The sequence below is a fragment of the Hyperoodon ampullatus genome (genome assembly GCF_949752795.1).
Source record: "Hyperoodon ampullatus genome assembly, chromosome: 6".
Lineage (NCBI taxonomy): Eukaryota > Metazoa > Chordata > Mammalia > Artiodactyla > Ziphiidae > Hyperoodon > Hyperoodon ampullatus.
Genome location: NC_136919.1, coordinates 17,470,268 through 17,492,091, shown reverse-complemented (window position 1 = coordinate 17,492,091; position 21,824 = coordinate 17,470,268). Strand labels below are relative to the sequence as shown.

The 21,824-nt window shown below is 41.0% G+C and overlaps 1 protein-coding gene across 3 annotated transcripts in view; it reads right to left on the bottom strand.

The window, feature by feature from the left end:
- ASTN2 (astrotactin 2) overlaps positions 1-21,824 on the bottom strand; it is a gene marked incomplete at both ends in the record, with an annotated part of 919,723 nt that overhangs the window by 533,764 nt on the left and 364,135 nt on the right. For all 3 annotated transcript variants that reach the window (XM_079706619.1, XM_079706617.1, XM_079706618.1), the window contains one exon: positions 12,811-12,957. In XM_079706619.1, the coding sequence (XP_079562745.1) occupies positions 12,811-12,957 (147 nt within the window). The remainder of the gene's footprint in view (positions 1-12,810; positions 12,958-21,824) is intronic.

The window sequence follows — 21,824 nt, the reverse complement described above, 5'->3', positions numbered from 1 at the left end:
AAACTCCTACCCCCAACATCTTCTTTAAAAAAAAAAAAAAAACCTTTAGCGGCTCTGTGACCCCCGACCACCTCCACGGTAAAAGCCCAACACAGAGACCCTTGCTCTTCTCGTCTGCTCCTCCTTTTAGTCCCATTCAAGCCCCACAGAGCTGTAGACGCTCTGGATGCTATCTGCTCCTGCCACACCTTTGCTCTTAGTGTCCCTTCTGCCTGGAAGGTCATCCTTCTTGCCTTCACTCTCTCTCATCATCTCCAACAAAGCACAGAGTCTCACTTCCAATCCCTGTCCATCCAGCTTCCTCCGATGGGACAAATCCAAGGCAAATTAAAGCCTCTAGCTCCTTGAAGCTTTACCCAGATCTGTCCAGTGGAAAATACCTGGCTTCCCTGGCAATCTTGCTGACTCTTTTTTTCTTTTTTTTGAATTTTATTTATTTTTTATACAGCGGGTTCTTATTAGTCATCCATTTTATACACATCGGTGTATACACGTCAATCCCAATCGCCCAATTCATCCCACCACCACCGCCCACCCCCCGCAGCTTTCCCCCCTTGGTGTCCATACGTTTGTCATCTACAACTGTGTCTCTATTTCTGCCTTTGCTGACTCTTAACTATATGCCCCTCCTGGTCCAGATTATGATCTGCCTTCTAGTGTTGTCTTTTGCTTTATAGATATCCAATCACTTTAAATAACAAGTGCAATCCCTTTGAGGGCATGCTTAGCATTTACTGAGCACCTGTTATAGGCTATTTTCATACCGCTTTCTATTTCAACCTCATCAACGCCCTGTGAAATAGAGGCAAAGAGCTGTACTTTTATAGATGGTGAAATTGATGGTTCAGAGAAGTGAGGTGACTCATCCAAGATCCATAGTTAGTAAGTGGAGGAGTGCAGATTCGTACTGGAGTTTTTCTGCTTCTAAATCTCCTGCTCTTTCCCTTACCTCACACTCCCTTAGTGCAGGTAAGTATCTGAGTGAGTTCTAGAGCATGAGTCCTGGCACTGAGCAGACACTCAGCAGTGTCAGCTGACGGTCTTGATGGATGGATTCACTGATAAAGTCCAAATGAGAATCAGGGTGAAAGCAGGGGAGGGAAGACATGGCAAGTTCAGGGGTGGTCCAGGCTCTGGGAATAATTCCAAGTAAGGGTGAGATGCCCAGGGACTTTAGCAGAGCTCCAGGAAGTTGCCAACAGCAGCCAAAAACAAAAGAAACAAGGATGTGCAGCTGCAGATATATTTGGGTTAGATAACTCAGAGGTGTGGCTAGGGAGGAAAGCCAAACAGCAAGGCTCTGCTGGGCACCACAGGCCGGGAGTGGGGAGGGGGAAGGGGGCAGGAATGAGCAGGGGGAGGTAGAGAAGCAGGAGGGATACACAGGTTTTAATTATTCCTCCCATCTCATCATTTCCTTCTGAATATGAGGCATCCTCCCCCTCCCAGGCCCTTGCTGGCATCCGAGATGTTCAAGGTCCCTCAGCAGCTGAAGCTGGGGGTTCAAGACTGAGAGGCATCTTTCCCACCATGGCCCAGCTCCCCACCACTTTCTGTTTCATCCCAGCAGCCCCGGGAGCCTGCGGTCCCTGCACAAGCTTGGCTGTGATCCTTCTAAGCATTCTTCAAATGGCAACTTGTGGGCTGTGAAAGGTTTGCTCAGCTGCCTCTGCTCCCAAGATCCTCGCTCAGGGGCTGCCTAGCCACAGACTGTCCCAAACAAGAGTCAGAAAGCAGAGGACTGAGGATGCTAATGGAATGACTGAATAAATACTCCGGAGGTCACACACCTAATGGGATGAGTAAAGAGGGACTCTGAACCCCAGTATTTCTCATTCTACTGTTAGAATGTTAGGCCAGGGAGGAATTTTAAGACCATCTTGCTCCCTTTCCCACATTTTACAATGAAAAAATCTGGAAAAAGCCTGGAGAAGTAGAGATTTGCCCAAAGTCAAGGTGAATTTGTGGCAGAGGTGGAACCTGATCTTGTCATTGAATAAATTCTCTGTCTACCACATCCTGTGGCCACTAATTTGAAATAATTCTGCTCAACCCGTTCCTGCCTGTGTGACATTGAGCTAAACTCCCGCAGCTTTAGTTTCCCTTAAATTTAAAAATGGGGAAAATGCCTGGATCTACCACATGTGGTAATAGAATTAAATGAGGTAATGCTTTGCGAAGCACTCAGCATGGGGCCTGGCACGTAGCAATGTTCTGTAAATGATACCAATTCACAGCGTTGTTATTATCACAGTTACCAGGAGGCTTGAGCAGCAGGGTCTATAGGGATGTGGTGAAAAGTGTCCATGACCCCTCTGGAAAGCCTGTGTCATCCTCACCCACCTCCAGGGAAGCACCAGTGGCTCTAAGACCCAACTCAGGTAGCACCTCCTTAAGACATCCTCTCCTTAGCACCACCCCCCATCTCCAGCTTGGGGTACTTGGCTGCTCCTCCCCTATTTTCCCATAGCACGCACTGCAAACCCCATTAAGACTCTTACCACACTGTGCTTCCTATTTCATCTGCTTGGTAGTGTCTTACTACCACCAAACTGGGGGAGGCCAGAGATACTGTTTTATCCATCTCTGCATCCCTGAGCAACAAAGCATGCCACAGAGAAGGCGATGTGCTATCTTTGCTGACCACAGGAAGGAGGGAGGAAGGAAGGGAAGTAACAGGCACTATATATGAATCAAGAAGTGGTGATGGGCTTCCCTGGTGGCACAGTGGTTGAGAGTCCACCTGCCGATGCAGGGGACACAGGTTCGTGCCCCGGTCCGGGAAGATCCCACATGCCACGGAGCGGCTGGGCCCGTGAGCCATGGCCGCTGAGCCTGTGCGTCCGGAGCCTGTGCTCCGCAACGGGAGAGGCCACAACAGTGAGAGGCTCATGTACCACAAAAAAAAAAAAAAAAAAAGTGGTGATATTATTAATGAATTTTTAACTATTTAATTTCTTCCTTGGGGCCAAGCTAAGCCTCTCTAAAATTGTACCTTCTTCTTACCTGGCCATACCCACTAAGACCTCTTCTCAACCTCTTTGTCTTCAAAAATAATAAAACACTGAACAAACAGAAAGGGAAAAGCACAATGTTCTCATCATCAGAGCTATTCTCACAGCTGGCCGAGTGCATGCACACTCATCAGCCCCACTCACACTCAGTGAGGCAAGGAGTATCAACACTGCTTTTGGAAAGAAAAGTGAGAAGCGGGGGGTGAATTAATATTACCAAGGTCAGAAAACTGGAAATCAGAAGAACTGGGAGTAGAACTCACATCCGCTGGGTCACAGAGCAGTGCACCTAACCTCTGTACCACGTGACCTTCTCTATCCCAGCACTGCACCACTGCCTCAACCCTACACCACTCTGCAAACAACAAGCCAACAAATGATGGAACATCTAACTCCATAGTCCTGAGTTCCATCCCATCAAAGCTCCCACCTGCCATTCTCTCCTCCTAGTCAAAAAGTCAAAGTGGGCTTCTGCTCACAACAGCAGAATTATTAACAAGAATAAATTAAATTCCCCTACCCCCTGCAACCATCCTCTGCCTCTCGTTCCTACTAAAATATTTTTGGACTTGATCTGCTATCAAAACACAGAAATTAGTCTCCAAATCTGGATGTCAAACTCAGCTATACCTTTTGTTAAGAAGGGGAATTAGTTAACGATTCATCCTGGTAGGAAGCCAAGTTAACATCGTAGCACAAAGTGCCATTAAAAATCGCGACTGAAATGGCTGTTGTGATATCTTTAAAAGCTTGAACATGTTCAGGTGCTTAGAATGGTTTTCCGGGGTTTGTTCTCCCCTCAAGCCCCTTGTCACTTTTAACCTGGGGATCAGTTACTATCTAAGGAAGCTTGAAGCATTTTTTCCTTCCATGGTTTTGTGGACTTAGACTTTTCTAATGAAGAGATTTGAGGGGAAAACAACAACAACAACAACAACAGAATCCACTCTAGGGGCTCTCCACAGCTCCCAGCACCAGCTCCAGGTCATTGCTTAGCAAGCTGTCCATTAAGTACAAGAAGAGAGAGAAGGGAAAAACTTTTCACAGTTTATAATTATATTACCAGTTCCATCACAGATCTCATTTGAATTCTGACTGAAACCTAGGCTTGCCTTCTCCTGCACTCTCTCACATATAGTTATTAAATCTGGGCTGGAGTTCAACCTATTCTTCCTGATTTCAGCATATTAATATGGTTTATTGGTATTTCACTGCCACCTCCCCCCTGGGTGTACTGAATCTCAGCTCAATTTATATTTTCCCCTCTTCCTGGGCTCTGGGATAAGGCTTGTTTCATTTTGGTGTTGGAGGGGGAGAGATGTGAGTTTGATTATCTTTGGGGATGGGAACAAAAACCTTGGGAAGTGAAGTCAGTCATAAGAAGAGGAGGCAGCCTCAGATTTCTTGCACCGTCATTCCCCAGAAGGTATCTTCTTAGGGCATCTGCACCCACCTGCCTGCCCTTTCTCCCTTCATTCATTTCACAGTCATCAGTTATTATATGTCTACTGAGTCAGAACCTTCGTTAGGCTTCACAATAGTTTAGGGCATGAATAAACTGTGGCTTTGCTCTTGAGGAAATTTCAGACTAGCAATTAAAATCATTTTATTTATTTATTTTCATTCAACCAAAGCTTTGGGGGCACCCTGTTTTGGGTGCTGTCCCAGGTGCTGAATATAATGTTCAAAACAAACAAATATTATATCTATCCTTAAGGAGCTCGCAACCTAGTGGGAGAGCTCACATTAACTAGATAAGACTATAATTACAAATAGAAATGAGTGCAATCAAGGAATAGAGCAGGGCTCAAGGAGAAAGAATAGTTATGGGCCCCAGAGAGACTGGGAAATGAAAGGGGAGGTCAGCCACTGTAGGGTAAATGGAATTTGTACCGAAGAAACTGAGGAAATGGGGAGAAATTTTCCGAGAGTAAGAAGGACATGTGCAGAGGCCCTGAGGCAGGAGACAGCCAAGGATATTTAAGAAAACAATGTAGAGAAACTGGTATAAGGTGAGGTTAGAGAGGCAGGCAGGGGCCTGATCTTGCTGGGACTTAAAGGCCATGTTAAAGAGTTCAATCTTCATAATAAGTACAATAAGAAGTATTTGAACAGTTTTATGGGAGGATGCAACATGGTGAGATTTTTCATTTTAAAAGATTGCTCTGTTTGCAATGTCAAGAAAAGACTGGAGAGGCACTTGATTTAATGCAGGAGGCCAGTTCTTTGGACTATGTCAGTTGTTCCAGTGACATATACATAACAATAACAGTGATGGACATTAGACTGTGGGGTTATTAGAAAGATACAAATACAGTTCTATGTAATTTTCAAGGAAGGAGAGATTATTTCTGTTGGGCATTTCCCTGAAGAAGTTTTGGGGTTTTTGGTGAAGAAGGTTTTCTGGAGAAAGGAGAAAATTAAGTGAGGTCTTAGACATGGGTAGGATTGCAATACATAGAAATGAGGTAATCCAAAGCCAGGCAGTCTATCTGTCTAAATAGTATTAAGTGCATGCAAAGGAGTTAAGAATGGAAAAGGGAGCACTGTGGGGCACTTCTATACCTGAACATGTTCCATGGTGCTCAAAAGTCTGAAATAAAAACTGAACATTTTAAAACAAAGCTCCGGATGATTCCAGATAGCAAGATGTCCAAGAAACTACTCGTTTTAGGCAAGTTGCCTGGTGGTTTGTGACTAAGCGGTCACCTTCAGTGTGGTGTAACTTTCACTTCTAAGAATTGAAAATACTCCTCCCATGTATTCAAATCACTGCAAACTTGCTCTGAAGTCACTTATGAACCTCATTCCTTATTAACAGCACAGCCACACACTAGCTCACTCTCTTGGGTTGAAAGACATAAAGTAGGGGTGCAAGCAAATAGATGTAGAACAAGATTCATTGTATATAATTTTGTGTTCAAAAGCAGCTACACATGTGGCATATTAATGAACCAGGCCATCCTAATGATGAACATTTCCACTTGAGGATTTCATAGGCTGGTAAGGAATCCATAATCCCCAATTCCTCAGTCATAGGGAATAGAGAAGACTTGAATACACCTTAGTCCAACCCAAAAGTCAAGGCTAACACATTAACTTGACCTTAACAAACAGATATTTTGGCATAGATATTTATGCAATGAGCATATCAACATAAAAGAACACAGTCTGTGATTGGGTAGAGGGGTGTATTTAGTCAAGAGACATCACTGGCCATAACCCATTCCTGGGTCTCACTCCATTTCTGAGCCTAGGCAAAGAATGGGTGATACTCAGGGATGAGGAAGCAAAGAATAAACAAACATACTCTAAAGGTCCTAAAAATTTAAGTGTTTTAAAAATTTATAGTCTGATAAAATGGCTCTGATTCAAAATATTTTGTTCCCTAGCCAAACACATTCCTTCACTTTTCTTCTACGGCTTCATAGAAATAAATGTGGTCATCTATTTTCAGGAAATTCCCTATGATGGGGAACTCATTACCTTGCAAGGACCCCCTTCCAATATTAAAAAAGTATTATCACAACTACTAACATGTATATGATTTATTGAGCCATTACGAGGTCTCAGGTACTGAGCTGAAAGTCTTATGAGCATTATTTCATTTATTCTTCACAACAGCTCTAGGAGATATGTACTGCTATAATCCCCCACTCTATAGATGAGACTAAAGCTTAGAAAGTGAAGACATTTTCAGATTAAGACTCAATCTTCTCCCATCTCTGACCACCCTCCTCACCCATATAGCTCTAATTTTGCTTCCTGGGGACTTCCAGAACAAGCCTGCTCCCTCTTCAAGACCAATGATAATTATCATGGTCAATTTTATGGAAGCATGGGACATGGAAAAAACTTGGATGAGAGGTTCAGGTAGTCTTGGGTTTTCATACCTTGATTCACTTCTGTGTGCTAATCTGGCCAAATCACTTAACATCTCCAAAAACTACCTTCCATTTATGCAAAAAGAGGATGCTAAATCCTGCCTCAGAGTTCTGATATGAGAATTACATTAGTAACTCCATGTAAAGTGTTTTGAACACTGCCATATTCATAACAGATACGCTCAGTAATTCTAAGCTCACTTTTTGTCTAAGTTCCTTCAACTCTTCTTATAGAATGATTTTCCTCCACCCTTTCCTTAAGGGATTATTAGGTATTGACAATGTTTTTCCAATCCCTTGGCTGCAATTCCTTTATTTTGGATGCCTTCCAATATATCATTGACCTTCTGTGCTTCTTAAAGCACAACTACCAGAACAAAATGGAACAGAGAACTCTATGTATAGTGTTATCTATCTACACTGGAGTGGAACCATATCACCCATTTCATCTAGACAGCTTATTCCTTTAAATGTTGTCTCTTCTACTGGCTTACTATAGGGCCAGGATATTTGGTGAATATGTCCTGACATATTATACAATGGAAGCCTCGAGGGATGAAGAAACTAACATCTCAACTCATATGAGCTTTTAATGTTAACCAATAACCATTCATCAATAATGCTACCTGTAGGGCAATTTGGGTGAAGCCCAAATCCATGTGATGAGAGCTGCCTTGTTATAAAACTCACATTGGACCATTCACATGGTATTCAGTGCTATGGGCCATCACTGGAATTGTACCATAAGGCAGCTCCATTAATACGGCATTGATCAAGTCTAAGATGGAAGAAACCAAAGCCCCTTATCAGGGCTCCAAGAGATCGCAAGGAGTTGATAATGTGTTAGATGAAAGGAAAGTAGCACTTAAAGAGATACTGATGCAGCTCTCAAACTTCTGTTAAGGGATCACCTCAAGTTCTTGTTGAGAATATTAATACTTGGGCTCTACTCCTAGAAAATGTGATTCACTACTTCTGGGGATCATGAGCCCAGATAACCCAAATGAAGGTCACTTATAGGTCTCAGATGAAAAACAAGTGCCAAATTCAGTAAATTTGGACACAAACCTAGTCTACCTCTTCACTATGTGCTTAGCAGAGCAAAAAGCCACCAGTGGCCTTGAGAAGGCACAGACAAAGAAGAGATGATATTTGCCAAGGGCTTGGATGGTGACCCTGTTAGTATTTATTGTTCTTACCAGCTGAGCTCTGGACAAGTACTATATCATGCTGACCTTTTTCTTGTAATGGGCAGCACACATCAAGTACAACTATGCTGTAACACAAGTGCAAAATTCATTTTCTTCCTGAAGACCGAACCCATTACTCAGCCATCTCCAATACTTCAGCACCACAGACAGCCCAATGCACAAGGTTGGCTGAGAGCTCTGTCTACTAAGAAAGGGCTGGCAGCTTGGCAGCTTAAGCTTCATGGGGGAAGGTAAGAAAGGTGAGAGCTGCCTTGGCCATGGTCCTTGGGTGGCCTTGTCTCAATGGATTCTCTCCCATTTGACAGGGGTTTCTCTCATCCTGATAAGCCCCATTATGACGGTACTGCTGTTTATAACTCAGCCAGTGGCCTTGGGTGGGGGCCTATATTTTGATCTGGCTGTATAATATATGTAAAAAATAATTTAATTACACATATGCAATCTGCATTCTTTATTTATTCTATACCTCAATGCATTTATAAATATTAACGCCAAGTGATGATAGGGTTCAAGAAAATAGGCACCATCGTCATCATTTCCCCTCTTGCCTCCCTGCATAGCACTCTCATATCTCCAGAAATCAGAGCTAGAGACCCCACTAAGTCCAACCCATATGATTTTTTCTTTGTCACATCATGTTCCACCCCCATGGAAAGCAAGACTCTACTGCTTTTCAAGTCCTGGTTTCTTTATCTGTCAAATAGGGATAATAAAGATCACTTTGGAGACCTGTTGGGAGAATGGAATGAGCAATGCACAGAAATTATCCACCCACAAGAGGCACTGGGATTGTGCTGTGGAAGGTCTGCTTGCCTAGAACTATTACACAGCTGTCCACCTGACTTCAAGTGTTGGTTGCGTTCTGGATTCCTGAAGATCCCCAGAAGATGGAGGACCTTCAAGTGTTAATGTCTTCCATTGGGAAAACATTACAAGACTTCCATGGGCCAGGGGTTGGGGGGCATATAATGGACTCCCTGTTCCATTTTCCTGAGAATAGCTACTCACCATCTATATAATTTCTTATACCTTCTTGTTTGACCATAGTCTAGCTTCTGATGTCTCTTCCTTTATGGATCATTTTAGGAATAAGAGTAATAAAAGCTGTTATTTATTAAGCAATCCCAGTGTTTTAGATCCTCTGTTGGTATTTTATACATATTATGTCATTCAATCTTTTCAAAATAATCCCCATTTTACAGATGAGAAAAATGAGACTTACACAAACATGTCCCATTTCAGAGGGTACATTCCTTACAAAGATATTATAGCATGCAGGGAAAGAGGGTTCCATTATGCCTTGAGACTGACACACTTTGGGTTAGGTCCTCCTAACTATGTGTACCATATTTGCTAAATTGTGTCTCTAATCTTGTATATTCCATGGTTATTTCCAATTTTTTTTACTTCTATGAATCCTCTGCCTTAGTTTTCCTTCACTCAGTCTCCCCTTTCTGCTTAGACATCTGGTAGAAGAATCCCACAGAACTTTTCATAATTCTGCTTTAATTTAGGCCCTGTTCATTCATTCAACACATATTTATTGAGCATCCATCACAGGCCATGCAGTATGTTTGTCACCAGGGATATTCTTGCCTCACAGACATTCCAGTCTAAAGGCAGAAGCAGACAAGTCTACCTGTAGTTATAAAGCTTTAAGTTTATGACAGAGATCAGAATAAGAATTATCGGGAAAGGGCACCTTTTAATTTACCACATTTTTGTCTATCCTTTGAAGCCACCACAGTAGTTTCACAGTTTTCTTGGGTAATCCTTTGATTTTGTTATTTCCCACCTACATGTTATCTAAAAATCTGATAAATACGGAATTGTAGGCTTCACAATAATCCTATGAGATAGGTATTATTATCATTCCCATTTTATAGACGCAGAGATTGAGACTCAGAGAGGTAAATAATTCACTTGGCTACAGAAGTGGCAGGTAATAGGGCAAGTATTTGAATTTTGTTTGTATTATTCTATAGTCTCTGATCTCAGCCATTAAACTATTTATCATGACCCTGACCAAGTTACTTAGCCTCTTAGGAGCTCCATTTCTACATGCGTGAAAATAAGTGTTCAAAATGTGGATGTCTCTAAGACCTAACATTCTACAATTAATGAATAGTGACTGGTGGTGATAAAAAGTAAGTTCACATGCCTCCAACAATGGTCAAAATTTGCCCTATTGGTTTTCATCACTCTTACTCTCCCATCCCATGTTCCAGCCACACCCAGGTTCTGGCAATTTTTCCAGTCCCAAGCTCCATGAGCCTACGTGCCTAGTTACTTCAGTAAATTTTGTTCCTTCTACTTCTGCTATGCTTCTGCCATTTCATATTCCCATATTTTCCTGTCTTATGTGCACATACGATTTGATAGGGATGAACCAAAAGTCTTCTGCTTCGGTCAGAAAATCAACTGAGTGCATATAAGATGAGAAATACTAAACTTACTTGCAGTTCAATTGAAAAATAGAAATAAAAATTAGAATATAAAATTAGCTAGTGATTATAACAGGAAAGAAATAGACTCACAGATATAGAGAACAAACTTGTGTTTACCAGAGGGGAAAGGGAAGGTGGGAGGGGCAAGACTGGGGTAGGGGATTAAGAGGTACAAACTACTACATATAAAATAAATAAGCTACAAGGATATATAGTATGACACAGGAAATATAGCCAGTATTTTATAATAACTATAAATGGAATATAGTCTTTAAAAATTGTGCAAAATATATTGTACACCTGAAACTTACATAATATGGCACATCAACTATACCTCAATAAAAATATAATTAAAAAAAATTAAAGTAGGGGTTAGTTCACTATGGTGAAGTAGGAGTAAACACAGGATGCTTTAGTATAAGTCTAGGAGAGAAAGGAGGTGGAAGTGCCACTCTGCACAGAACATACTGAAGGGATTGGTGCTAAGTTGTGAACGTTGTAACTTAAAAAATTAGAGATAAAATCAAGTTGCATTAAAATATGGCTGACAAATATAAAGGATCTCAAAAACATCTGATACATATCCAATGGGAAAAAGATTTTAAAAAATAACAATGGTACTAATATGGTGCTAGAAGGGTGGTTATCCCTGGGAAGGGATTCACTGGGAGGGGGCATAAGGAAGCTGAAGGTGCTGGAAATGTTTTATGTTTGATCTGGGTGAACTCATGCAAAAATTCATTAAGCTGCATACTTAATATTTCTTCTTTATTATATTTATGATAACTTTCAATACATTTAAAAATAATAATACTAATAAGGACTTACTGTATACCACAGGGAATTCTACTCAATATTCTGTAATAACCTATATGTGAAAAGAATCTGAAAAAAGAATGAGCATGTGCGTATATATATATAAAATGTATATATGTATCACTTTGTTGTACACCTGAAACTAACACAGCTTTGTAAATCAACTGTACTCCAATAAAAACTAATAATAAAAAAGAAGATGCGGTTCATATATACAATGGAATACTACCCAGCCATAAAAAAGAAGGAAATAATGCCATTTGTAGCAACATGGATGCAACTAGAGATGATCACACTAAGTGAAGTAAGTCAGAAAGAAAAAGACAAATATCATAATGCTATCACTTATATGTGGAATCTGAAATATGGCACAAATGAACCTATCTACAAAACATAAACAGACTGATGGACATAGAGAACAGACTGGTGGTTGCCAAGGGGGGGGGAGGGGAGGGATGGAACAGGAGGTTGGGGGTAGCAGTTGTAGGCTATTATACACAGAATGGATAAACAACCAGGTCCTACCGTATATCACAGGAAACTAAATTCAATATCCTAAGATAAACCGTAATGGAAAAGAATACAAAAATGTATATATATGTATAACCGAATCACTTTGCTGCACAGCAGAAATTAACACAACATTGTAAATCAACTACACTTCAATAAAAAAAAATTCTTCCCCCAAATGGATACACTTCTGTTATAGAGAAACATGATTTTTTGTAATGTATGTAAAGGAAAAGTTATAATATATGTAAATTGTAAAAATAAATAAATAAATAATAATGCCAAGAATTTGGGGAAACATATCGCATTCTGCTGGAGTATATAAACCGGAACAATTTTCTGGAGGGCACTTTAGCAATAGATATCAAGCACCTTAATCAACTTCTTGGACCATGCTTTGCGAATGAGTACAGCAACTATAGTGTCTCATTAATTCAAACTAATTGGGTGAGGAGTAAATGGTAGGATTTAACATGCTTGTAAAGGACATTTACAGCAAATGAGATAGGAGTATAATCCAGGACACTTAGGAAGTTCCAACAAAGCTCATACAGTTTTCTTTGTTGTATTTTTTAAATAGGAAAGACTATTTTGGGGGGCGGGGCAGTATTTTTAGTTAGGCATAGGATGCACACGCATGATAAGAAAACAGTAGGTTCTCTGAAGTAGCTCAATCTTTCTGCACGCACATTTGAATTCTTTCTTTATTAACAAACCTTACCCTTGCCCATGGAATAAAAGCAGTCTTTAGTTCCATTCAAATAATCCAGGATTTTCAAAGATAAGGACCTCTTTTAAGTTCTTTGAATGCTCTCTCTCTTTTTTAGTAATATAATTCTGAGGTTGGGCCACGCATGGGGAACATTGGAGCACACAGGGGTGCAAGGTGCCGAGTAGATGTGGGGCATCTCCGACACTCAGCTCTTACCGTCTGCAATGAAGTGCTCGGGCACATGCAGAGTCACCTTCACAGTGAGTGGACAGGACATCTGACTGCCACACACCATGGCCAGGATGCAGGAGCTCACAGCGATCAGCATCAGGGCTGTCTTGTTCACTGGGCTTTTCAGCAAACCTAGTAACATAAACACACACAGAGATACATAAGTCCATGAGGTGAGGAAACAGGAATAGCATGGAATTTGGGAATTCTGTTGTTTTCCAAATGAGAAGCTGGAAAAAGAAACCACATTTTCCAACCTCTGTGCTTGTAGTGACAGCTCAGTGGTCCCCTGTTGGGTCTTTGTTTAACTCTCTGCAAAATGGGCTTATTATCCCTTTTGGTATAGATGAAAAGAAACAAACTTCCTCAAAATTGTGGCAATTCTTACTCTTCCCTTCTCAATTAGGTTAGTCATTTTTGATAATATTTAGATGATACTAAACTTTCTACTCACTTTAGAAGCAACCGAGAAGATACTGTGTTGTTGAATTCATAGGGCCTAGGGAAAGGAGCATGGGCTTTGGAGTTTGACCATCTTGGGTTCAAATTTGGGCTTCAGCCCTCACTGGCTGTGTGACCTGTTTCAATTTCTGAACCTCAGTTTTCTTATGTGAATGATGAGGATAATAATAGACAGCTCACAGGTGGTTGTGATGATCATGTGGCATAGTGTATATACAATGTCTGTCATCTAGAAGGGTTTCACAGACTTAGAGGCCGATCAGTTCAAGTTAATTTCCCAAGCATCTACTGATGACCTATTGGTGAGACACACATAGAGCAGAATAAGAATAGTTCTTGCTCTGCAGGAGCTTACAGGCTAGGGGGCAAAGGTGGGCTTATCCATGGCTAATCAGAATGCAAGGCAAGTTGTGCTAAGAGCTAGTAGAGAGGGCACAAGATGAGGAGGGGAGTTTTGCCTGGGAAAATTAAAGACAATTTCACGGTCACATTACGATGAGTAGATTGGATCTGCCTGGCAAGGAGAGTGCTGGGCCAGCAAAGAAATTCTAAGGACTACATCTTGAGCCCCCAATGGGTCTCATTATTTGGCTTTATTATTCACATCTAATTTCAAGGCTTTGATGAACAATGCTTCCCTAATTTCTATTACCCACTCTGCTCTTATTTGGAGCAAACCTTTATGCCTAAACCTCCCGAACATCTCTCTCTCTGAATATCCCACGAGTATGACAAAACAACATGTTCAAAACTGGATGCATTATCGTCTCCTTAAAGCATCTTCTTCCTCCTTCTCCTGGGCTCCCCTAAGTATTGAAAGCACTGCCATTTAAACTGGCCAGAAACCTAGATGTCAACTTTCAGTCTTCTGTCTTCCTCCTTTACAGCAACTAAACAGCATGCAGTCCTATGTACTCTATGTCCTTAGCATTTTCACCTCTTACCCCTCATCTCTTCTACTGTCTGTTTGCTTGTGAGATGAGGGAGGTGTAGGCACATCTTCCCATCTCACTCCCTGGTGGAACCCCCTTGAGCTGTTATAGAGCAACTGGCCACAGGATGTGGTCCACACTAGCCTGGCATCTGAGGCCTTCACAGTGGGTCCCTACATTCATACCTCCTTGCTGCTCTCTCCTACCCAGCCCAGGAGCTGGCAGGGCTGCATCCCTGCAGTGATGCCAAAGTGGGTGCTCTTCATCACGTTAATATTAGCATAGGAGCTATTTCTTTTGCATAGAAATCCACTTGTTTCCTTGTTTCCCGTCACTCACTGAGATTAATCATAAGTGTAAATCCCTCTCCCTCTAGGGAGAAAGACTGCCTACATTTGTTATGCTTCCTAAAATATCTTATTCAAACACTAGAATCTAGTAACTTCATGGTAAATTCCTTCAGGGCAGGCACTGCGTCTTCGGCTCACCACTGTATCGCAATGCCTACCACAGTGTCTGGAATGTGGTAGCATCTCAGTAAATGCATCATATCTTCCAGAAGTGATAATAACTATATTAGCAACCAGACACAGGCACTGAACTATCAAAAATCATGCCAAACAGGCCTCCCTGGTGGCACAGTGGTTGAGAGTCCGCCTGCTGATGCAGGGGATGCGGGTTCATGTCCCGGTCCGGGAAGATCCCACATGCCACGGAGCGGCTGGGCCCGTGAGCCATGGCCACTGAGCCTGCGCGTCCGGAGCCTGTGCTCCGCAACGGGAGAGGCCACAACAATGAGAGGCCTGTGTACCGCAAAAAACAAACAAACAAACAAAAAAACATCATGCCAACTATAGACAACCAACACTCCCAGATAAATGGACCCTAATGGAACAGGAGCCCCTGACAGTCCACTTTCAGATTTTTGTATGGGTATCTATTTTTTTTAATAATCAGTGAGCTGCTTGAGGGAAGGGATCCCATCTTTACCATCTTTATGTCTCTCCTGCCAGGTTCATTGCTCAGAACACTGAAATTGCTTAATTTAAGAAAAGGGCTTTCTGGACAGCTGCCAGGAGGCCCATCTCCTCAGGACCCGCTGGGTCTTTGGCTTCTGGAACACGCAGGGCTGAGTCCATGCTGACGGCCCGGGCTTCAGGACAACCTGGGGTTGAGTCCACACTAACGGAAGCTGGGTCTCCTCAGGACCCATTGGGGTTTCAGCTTTGGGAAACTGGGGGGTCCAGTTCTCTCTCACAGGAGCCTGGTCTCCTCAGGACCTGCTGGGAGGTGATGTCGCTAAGGGGAAAGGTAATCGCAAGACCCAAGACATGGTAGCTATACTCCTCCCACAGTGCTTCTTAAAATCATGTGGACTCCTACAAGGGAAATAAGTATCACAACTTTGGTTGAACATTGTCTGGCCGTGTGGCTGACACGGTCTTGGTGCTCCAGCCAGGTGTCAGGCCTGAGTTTCTGAGGTGGGAGAGCCGAATTGAGGACACTGGTCAACCAGAGACCTCCCAGCCCCATGTAATATCAAATGGCGAAAGTTTTCCCAGAGATCTCCATCTCAACGCTAAGACTCAGCTCCACTCAACGACCAGCAAGCTACAGTGCTGCACACCCTATGCCAAACAACTAGCAAGACAGGACACAACCCCATCCATTAGCAGAGGGGCTGCCTAAAATCATAATAAGGCTACAGACACCCCAAAACACACCACCAGACGTGGACCTGCCCGCCAGAAAGACAAGATCCAGCCTCATCCACCAAGACACAGGCTCCAGTCCCCTCCACCAGGAAGCCTACACAACCCACTGAACCAACCTTAGCCACTGGGGGCAGAAACCAAAAACAACGGGAACTATGAACCTGCAGGTTTCAAAAAGGAGACCCCAGGCACAGTAAGTTAAGAAAAATGAGAAAACAGAGAAATACACAGCAGATGAAGGAGCAAGGCAAAAACCCACCAGACCAAACAAATGAAGAGGAAATAGGCAGTCTAACTACAAAAGAATTCAGAGTAATGATAGCAAAGATGATCCAAAATCTTGGAAATAAAATGGAGAAAATATAAGAAATGTTTAACAAGGGACTAGAAGAACTAAAGAGCAAACAAACAATGATAAACAAGACAAAAAATGAAATTAAAAATTCTCTGGTAGGAATCAATAGCAGAATAACTGAGGCAGAAGAACGGATAAGTGACCTGGAAGCCAGAATGGTGGAATTCACTGCTGCAGAAGAGAATAAAGAAAAAAGAATGAAAAAAAAGAAGACAGCCTAAGAGACCTCTGGGACAACATTAAACAAAACAACATTCACATTATAGGGGTCCCAGAAGGAGAAGAGAGAGAGAAAGGACCAGAGAAAATATTTGAAGATATTATCGGTGAAAACTTCCCTAACATGGGAAAGGAAATAGCCACCCAAGTCCAGGAAGCGCAGAGTGTCCCATACAGGATAAACCCAAGGAGAAACATGCCAAGACACATAATAATCAAATTGGCAAAAATTAAAGACAAAGAAAAATTATTGAAAGCAGCAAGGGAGAAATGACAAATAACATACAAGGGAACTCCCATAAGGTTAACAGCTGATTTCTCAGCAGAAACTCTACAAGCCAGAAGGGAGCGGCATGAGATACTTAAAGTAATGAAAGGGAAGAACTTACAACCAAGATTACTCTACTCAGCAAGGATCTCATTCAGATTTGATGGAGAAATTAAAATATTTACAGACAAGCAAAAGCTAAGAGAATTCAGCACCACCAAACCAGCTCTACAACAAATGCTAAAGGAACTTCTCTAAGTGGGAAACACAAGAGAAGAAAAGGAACTACAAAAACAAATGCAAAACAATTAAGAAAATGGTAATAGGAACATACACATAAATAATTACCTTAAACATGAATGGATTAAATGCTCCAACCAAAAGACACAGGCTTGCTGAATGGATACAGAAACAAGATGCATATATATGCTGTCTACAAGAGACCCACTTCAGACCTAGGGACACATACATACTGAAAGTGAGGGGATGGAAAAAGATATTCCATGCAGATGGAAATCAAAAGAAAGCTGGGAGTAGCAATACTCTTATCAGATAAAATAGACTTTAAAATACAAGAGACAGTGTTACAAGAGACAAGGAGAACACTACATAATGATGAAGGGATCAATCCAAGAAGAAGATATAACAATTGTAAATATTTATGCACCCAACATAGGAGCACCTCAATACATAAGGCAAATGCTAACAGCCATACAAGGGGAAATCGAAAGTAACACATTCATAGTAGGGGACTTTAACACCCCACTTTCACCAATGGACAGATCATCCAAAATGAGAATAAACAGTAAACACAAGCTTTAAATGATACATTAAACAAGATGGATTTAATTGATACTTATAGGAAATTCCATCCAAAAACAACAGAATACACTTTCTTCTCAAGTGCTCAGGGAACATTCTCCAGGATAGATCATATCTTGGGTCACAAATCAAGCCTTGGTAAATTTAAGAATGTTGAAATTGTATCAGGTATGCTTTCTGACCACAACACTATGAGACTAGATATCAATTACAGGAAAAAAATCTGTAAAAAATACAAACAAACAGAGGCTAAATAATACACTACTAAATAACCAAGAGATCACTGAAGAAACCAAAGAGGAACTCAAAAAATACCTAGAAACAAATGACAATGAAAACACCAAAACCCAAAACCTATGAGATGCAGCAAAAGCAATTCTAAGAGGGAAGTTTATAGCAATACAATCCTACCTCAAGAAACAAGAAACATCTCAAATAAACAACCTAATGTTACACCTAAAGCAATTAGAGAAAGAAGAACAAAAGAACCCCAAACTTAGCAGAAGGAAAGAAATCATAAAGATCAGATAAGAAATAAATGAAAAAGAAATGAAGGAAACGATAGCAAAGATCAATAAAACTAAAAGCTTGTGCTTTGAAGATAAACAAAACTGATAAACCATTAGCCAGAATCATCAAGAAAAAAAAGGGAGAAGAGTCAATTCAACAGAATTAGAAATGAAAATGGAGAAGTAACAACTGACACTGCAGAAATACAAAGGATCATGAGATATTACTAAGAGGAACTATATGCCAATAAAATGGACAACCTGGAAGAAATGGACAAATTCTTAGAAAAGCACAACCTTCTAAGACTGAACCAGGAAGAAACAGAAAATATAAACAGACCAATCACAAGTAATGAAATTGAAACTGTGATTAAAAATCTTCCAACAAACAAAAGCCCAGGACCAGACGACTTTGCAGGTAAATCCTATCAAACATTTAGAGAAGAGCTAACACATAACCTTCTCAAACTCTTCCAAATATAACAGAGGGAGGAACACTCCCAAACTCATTCTATGAGGCCACCATCACCCTGATACCAAAACCTGACAAAGATGTCACAAAAAAAGAAAACTACAGGCCAATATCACTGATACACGTAGATGCAAAAATCCTCAACAAAATACTAGCAAACAGAATCCAACGGCACATTAAAAGGATCATACACCATGAGCAAGTGGGGTTTATCCCAGGAATTCAAGGATTCTTCAATATATGCAAATCAATCAATGTGATACACCGTATTAACAAACTGAAGGATGAAAACCATATGATAATCTCAGTAGATGCAGAAAAAGCTTTTGACAAAATTCAACACCCATTTATGATAAAAAACCTCCAGAAAGTAGGCATAGAGAGAACCTACCTCAACATAATAAAGGCCATATATGACAAACCAACAGCCAACATCGTTCTCAATGGTGAAAAAGTGAAACCATTTCCACTACGATCAGGAACAAGACAAGGTTGCCCACTCTCACCACTATTATTCTACACAGTTTTCAAAGTTTTAGCCATAGCAATCAGAGAAGAAAAAGAAATAAAAGGAATCTAAATTGGAAAAGAAGAAGTAAAACTGTCAGTGTTTGCAGATGACATCATATTATACATAGAATCCTAAAGATGCTACCAGAAAACTGCTAGAGCTAATCAATGAATTTGGTAAAGTAGCAGGATACAAAATTAATGCACAGAAATCTCTGGCATCCCTATACACTAATGATGAAAAATCTGAAAGAGAAATTAAGGAAACAATCCCATTTACCACTGCAACAAAAAGAATAAAATACCTAGGAATAAACCTACCTACAGAGACACAAGACCTGTATGCAGAAAACTATAAGACACTGATAAAAGAAATTAAAGATGATACAAACAGATGGAGAGATATACCATGATCTTGGATTGGAAGAATCAACATTTTGAAAAGGACTATACTACCCAAAGCAATCTACATATTCAGTGCAATCCCTATCAAACTACCAATGGCATTTTTCACAGAACTGGAACAAAAAATTTCACAATTTGTATGGAAACATAAAAGACCCCGAATAGCTAAAGCAGTCTTGAGAAAGAAAAACGGAGCTGGAAGAATCAGGCTCCCTGACTTCAGACTATATTTCAAAGCTACAGTAATCAAGACAGTATGGTACTGGCACAAAAACAGAAATATAGATCAACGGAACAGGATAGAAAGCCCAGAGATTAACCCACGCATATATGGTCACCTTATCTTTGATAAAGGAGGCAAGGATATACAGTGGAGAAAAGACAGCCTCTTCAATAAGTGTTGTTTGGGAAACTGGACAGCTACATGTAAAAGAATGAGATAAGAACACTCTCTCACACCATACACAAAAATAAACTCAAAATGAATTAAAGACCTAAATGTAAGGCCAGACATTATAAAACTTAGAGGAAAATATAGGCAGAACACTCTATGACATAAATCACAGCAAGATCCTTTCTGACCCACCTCCCAGAGAAATGGAAATAAAAACAAAAATAAACAAATGGGACCTAATGAAACTTCAAAGCTTTTGCACAGCAAAGGAAAACATAAACAAGAAGAAAAGACAACCCCCAGAATGGGAGAAAATTTTGCAAATGAAGCAACTGACAAAGGATTAATCTCCAAAATTTACAATCAGTTCATGCAGCTCAATATCAAAAAAAACAAACAACCCAATCCAAAAATGGGCAGAAGACCTAAATAGACATTTCTCCAAAGAAGATATCCAGATTGCCAACAAACACATGAAAGGATGCTCAATATCACTAATCATTAGAGAAATGCAAATCAAAACTACAATGAGGTATCACGTCACACCGGTCAGAATGGCCATCATCAAAAATCTACAAACAATAAATGCTGGAGAGGGTGTGGAGGAAAGGGAACCCTCTTGCACTGTTGGTGCAATGTAAATAGATACAGCCACTATGGAGAACAGTATGGAGGTTCCTTAAAAAACTAAAAATGGAACTACCATCCGACCCAGCAATCTCACTACTGCGCATATACCCTGAGAAAACCATAATTCAAAAAGAGTCACATACCACAATGTTCACTGCAGCTGTATTTACAATAGCCGGGACATGGAAGCAACCTAAGTGTCCATCAACAGATGAATGGATAAAGAAGATGTGGCACATACATACAATGGAATATTACTCAGCCATAAAAAGAAACGATATTGAGTTTTTTGTAGTGAGGTGGATGGACCTAGAGACTGCCATACAGAGTGAAGTAAGTCAGAAAGAGAAAAACAAATACTATATGCCAACATCTATATATGGAATCTAAAAAACAAAAAAAAAAAGGTTCTGAAGAACCTAGGGGCAGGAAAGGAATAAAGATGCAGAGGTAGAAAATGGACTTGAGGTCATGGGGAGGGGCAAGGGTAAGCTGGGACGAAGTGAGAGCGTGACATGGGCGTATACATCTTTTTACATAAAGATGTAAAAAAACCAAAAAGACGTTAAATACATACATAAATAAATAAAAGAATAGGGGCTTTGGCTTTATTTACTTTTTTTTTTTTTTTTTGCAGTACATGGGCCTCTCACTGTTGTGGCCTCTCCTGCTGTGGAGCACAGGCTCTGGACGCTCAGGCCCAGCGGTCATGGCTCACAGGCCCAGCCGCTCCGCGGCACGTGGGATCCTCCCGGACCGGGGCACAAACCCATGTCCCCTGCACCGGCAGGCGGACTCTCAACGACTGCGCCACCAGGGAAGCCCGGGGATTTGGCTTTATTGCCAGTCTTAGAATAAGGCATAGCCTATGGTAGGGACAATTCATATATTTGTGGTTGCTATAGTTGGTGAATATTAGTTAACTAGAAGAGCAGTTAAGATAAAAAGATGGTTGTGGTGTCAGGAGACAGAAAATCTCTTAACTTAAAAGGACCACATAAAAAAAGGAACACATTTTCTCTCTCATCTGGGAGCCACAAGAAGCTGTTTCAAACTCTGATAATATCAACAGTTTCATAACTAAGTAGCAGAAGCAAGCTAATGTCGATGTTTTCTACCAGAAAGGGTATGGACTAGGCGTTGTTGCCTCGCATAGGGCTTTCCTTAAAAAGTCAACATATGACTCCTAGCCTAGATATTTAACATCCCACCCCACCCCCCGACCCCCGTCCCCAGATAACAGTTAGCAGCAGCACTGAGTTTCCAGTCTAGACTCTAAGGAGGCTGTTCTGAGAGAAAGAACATG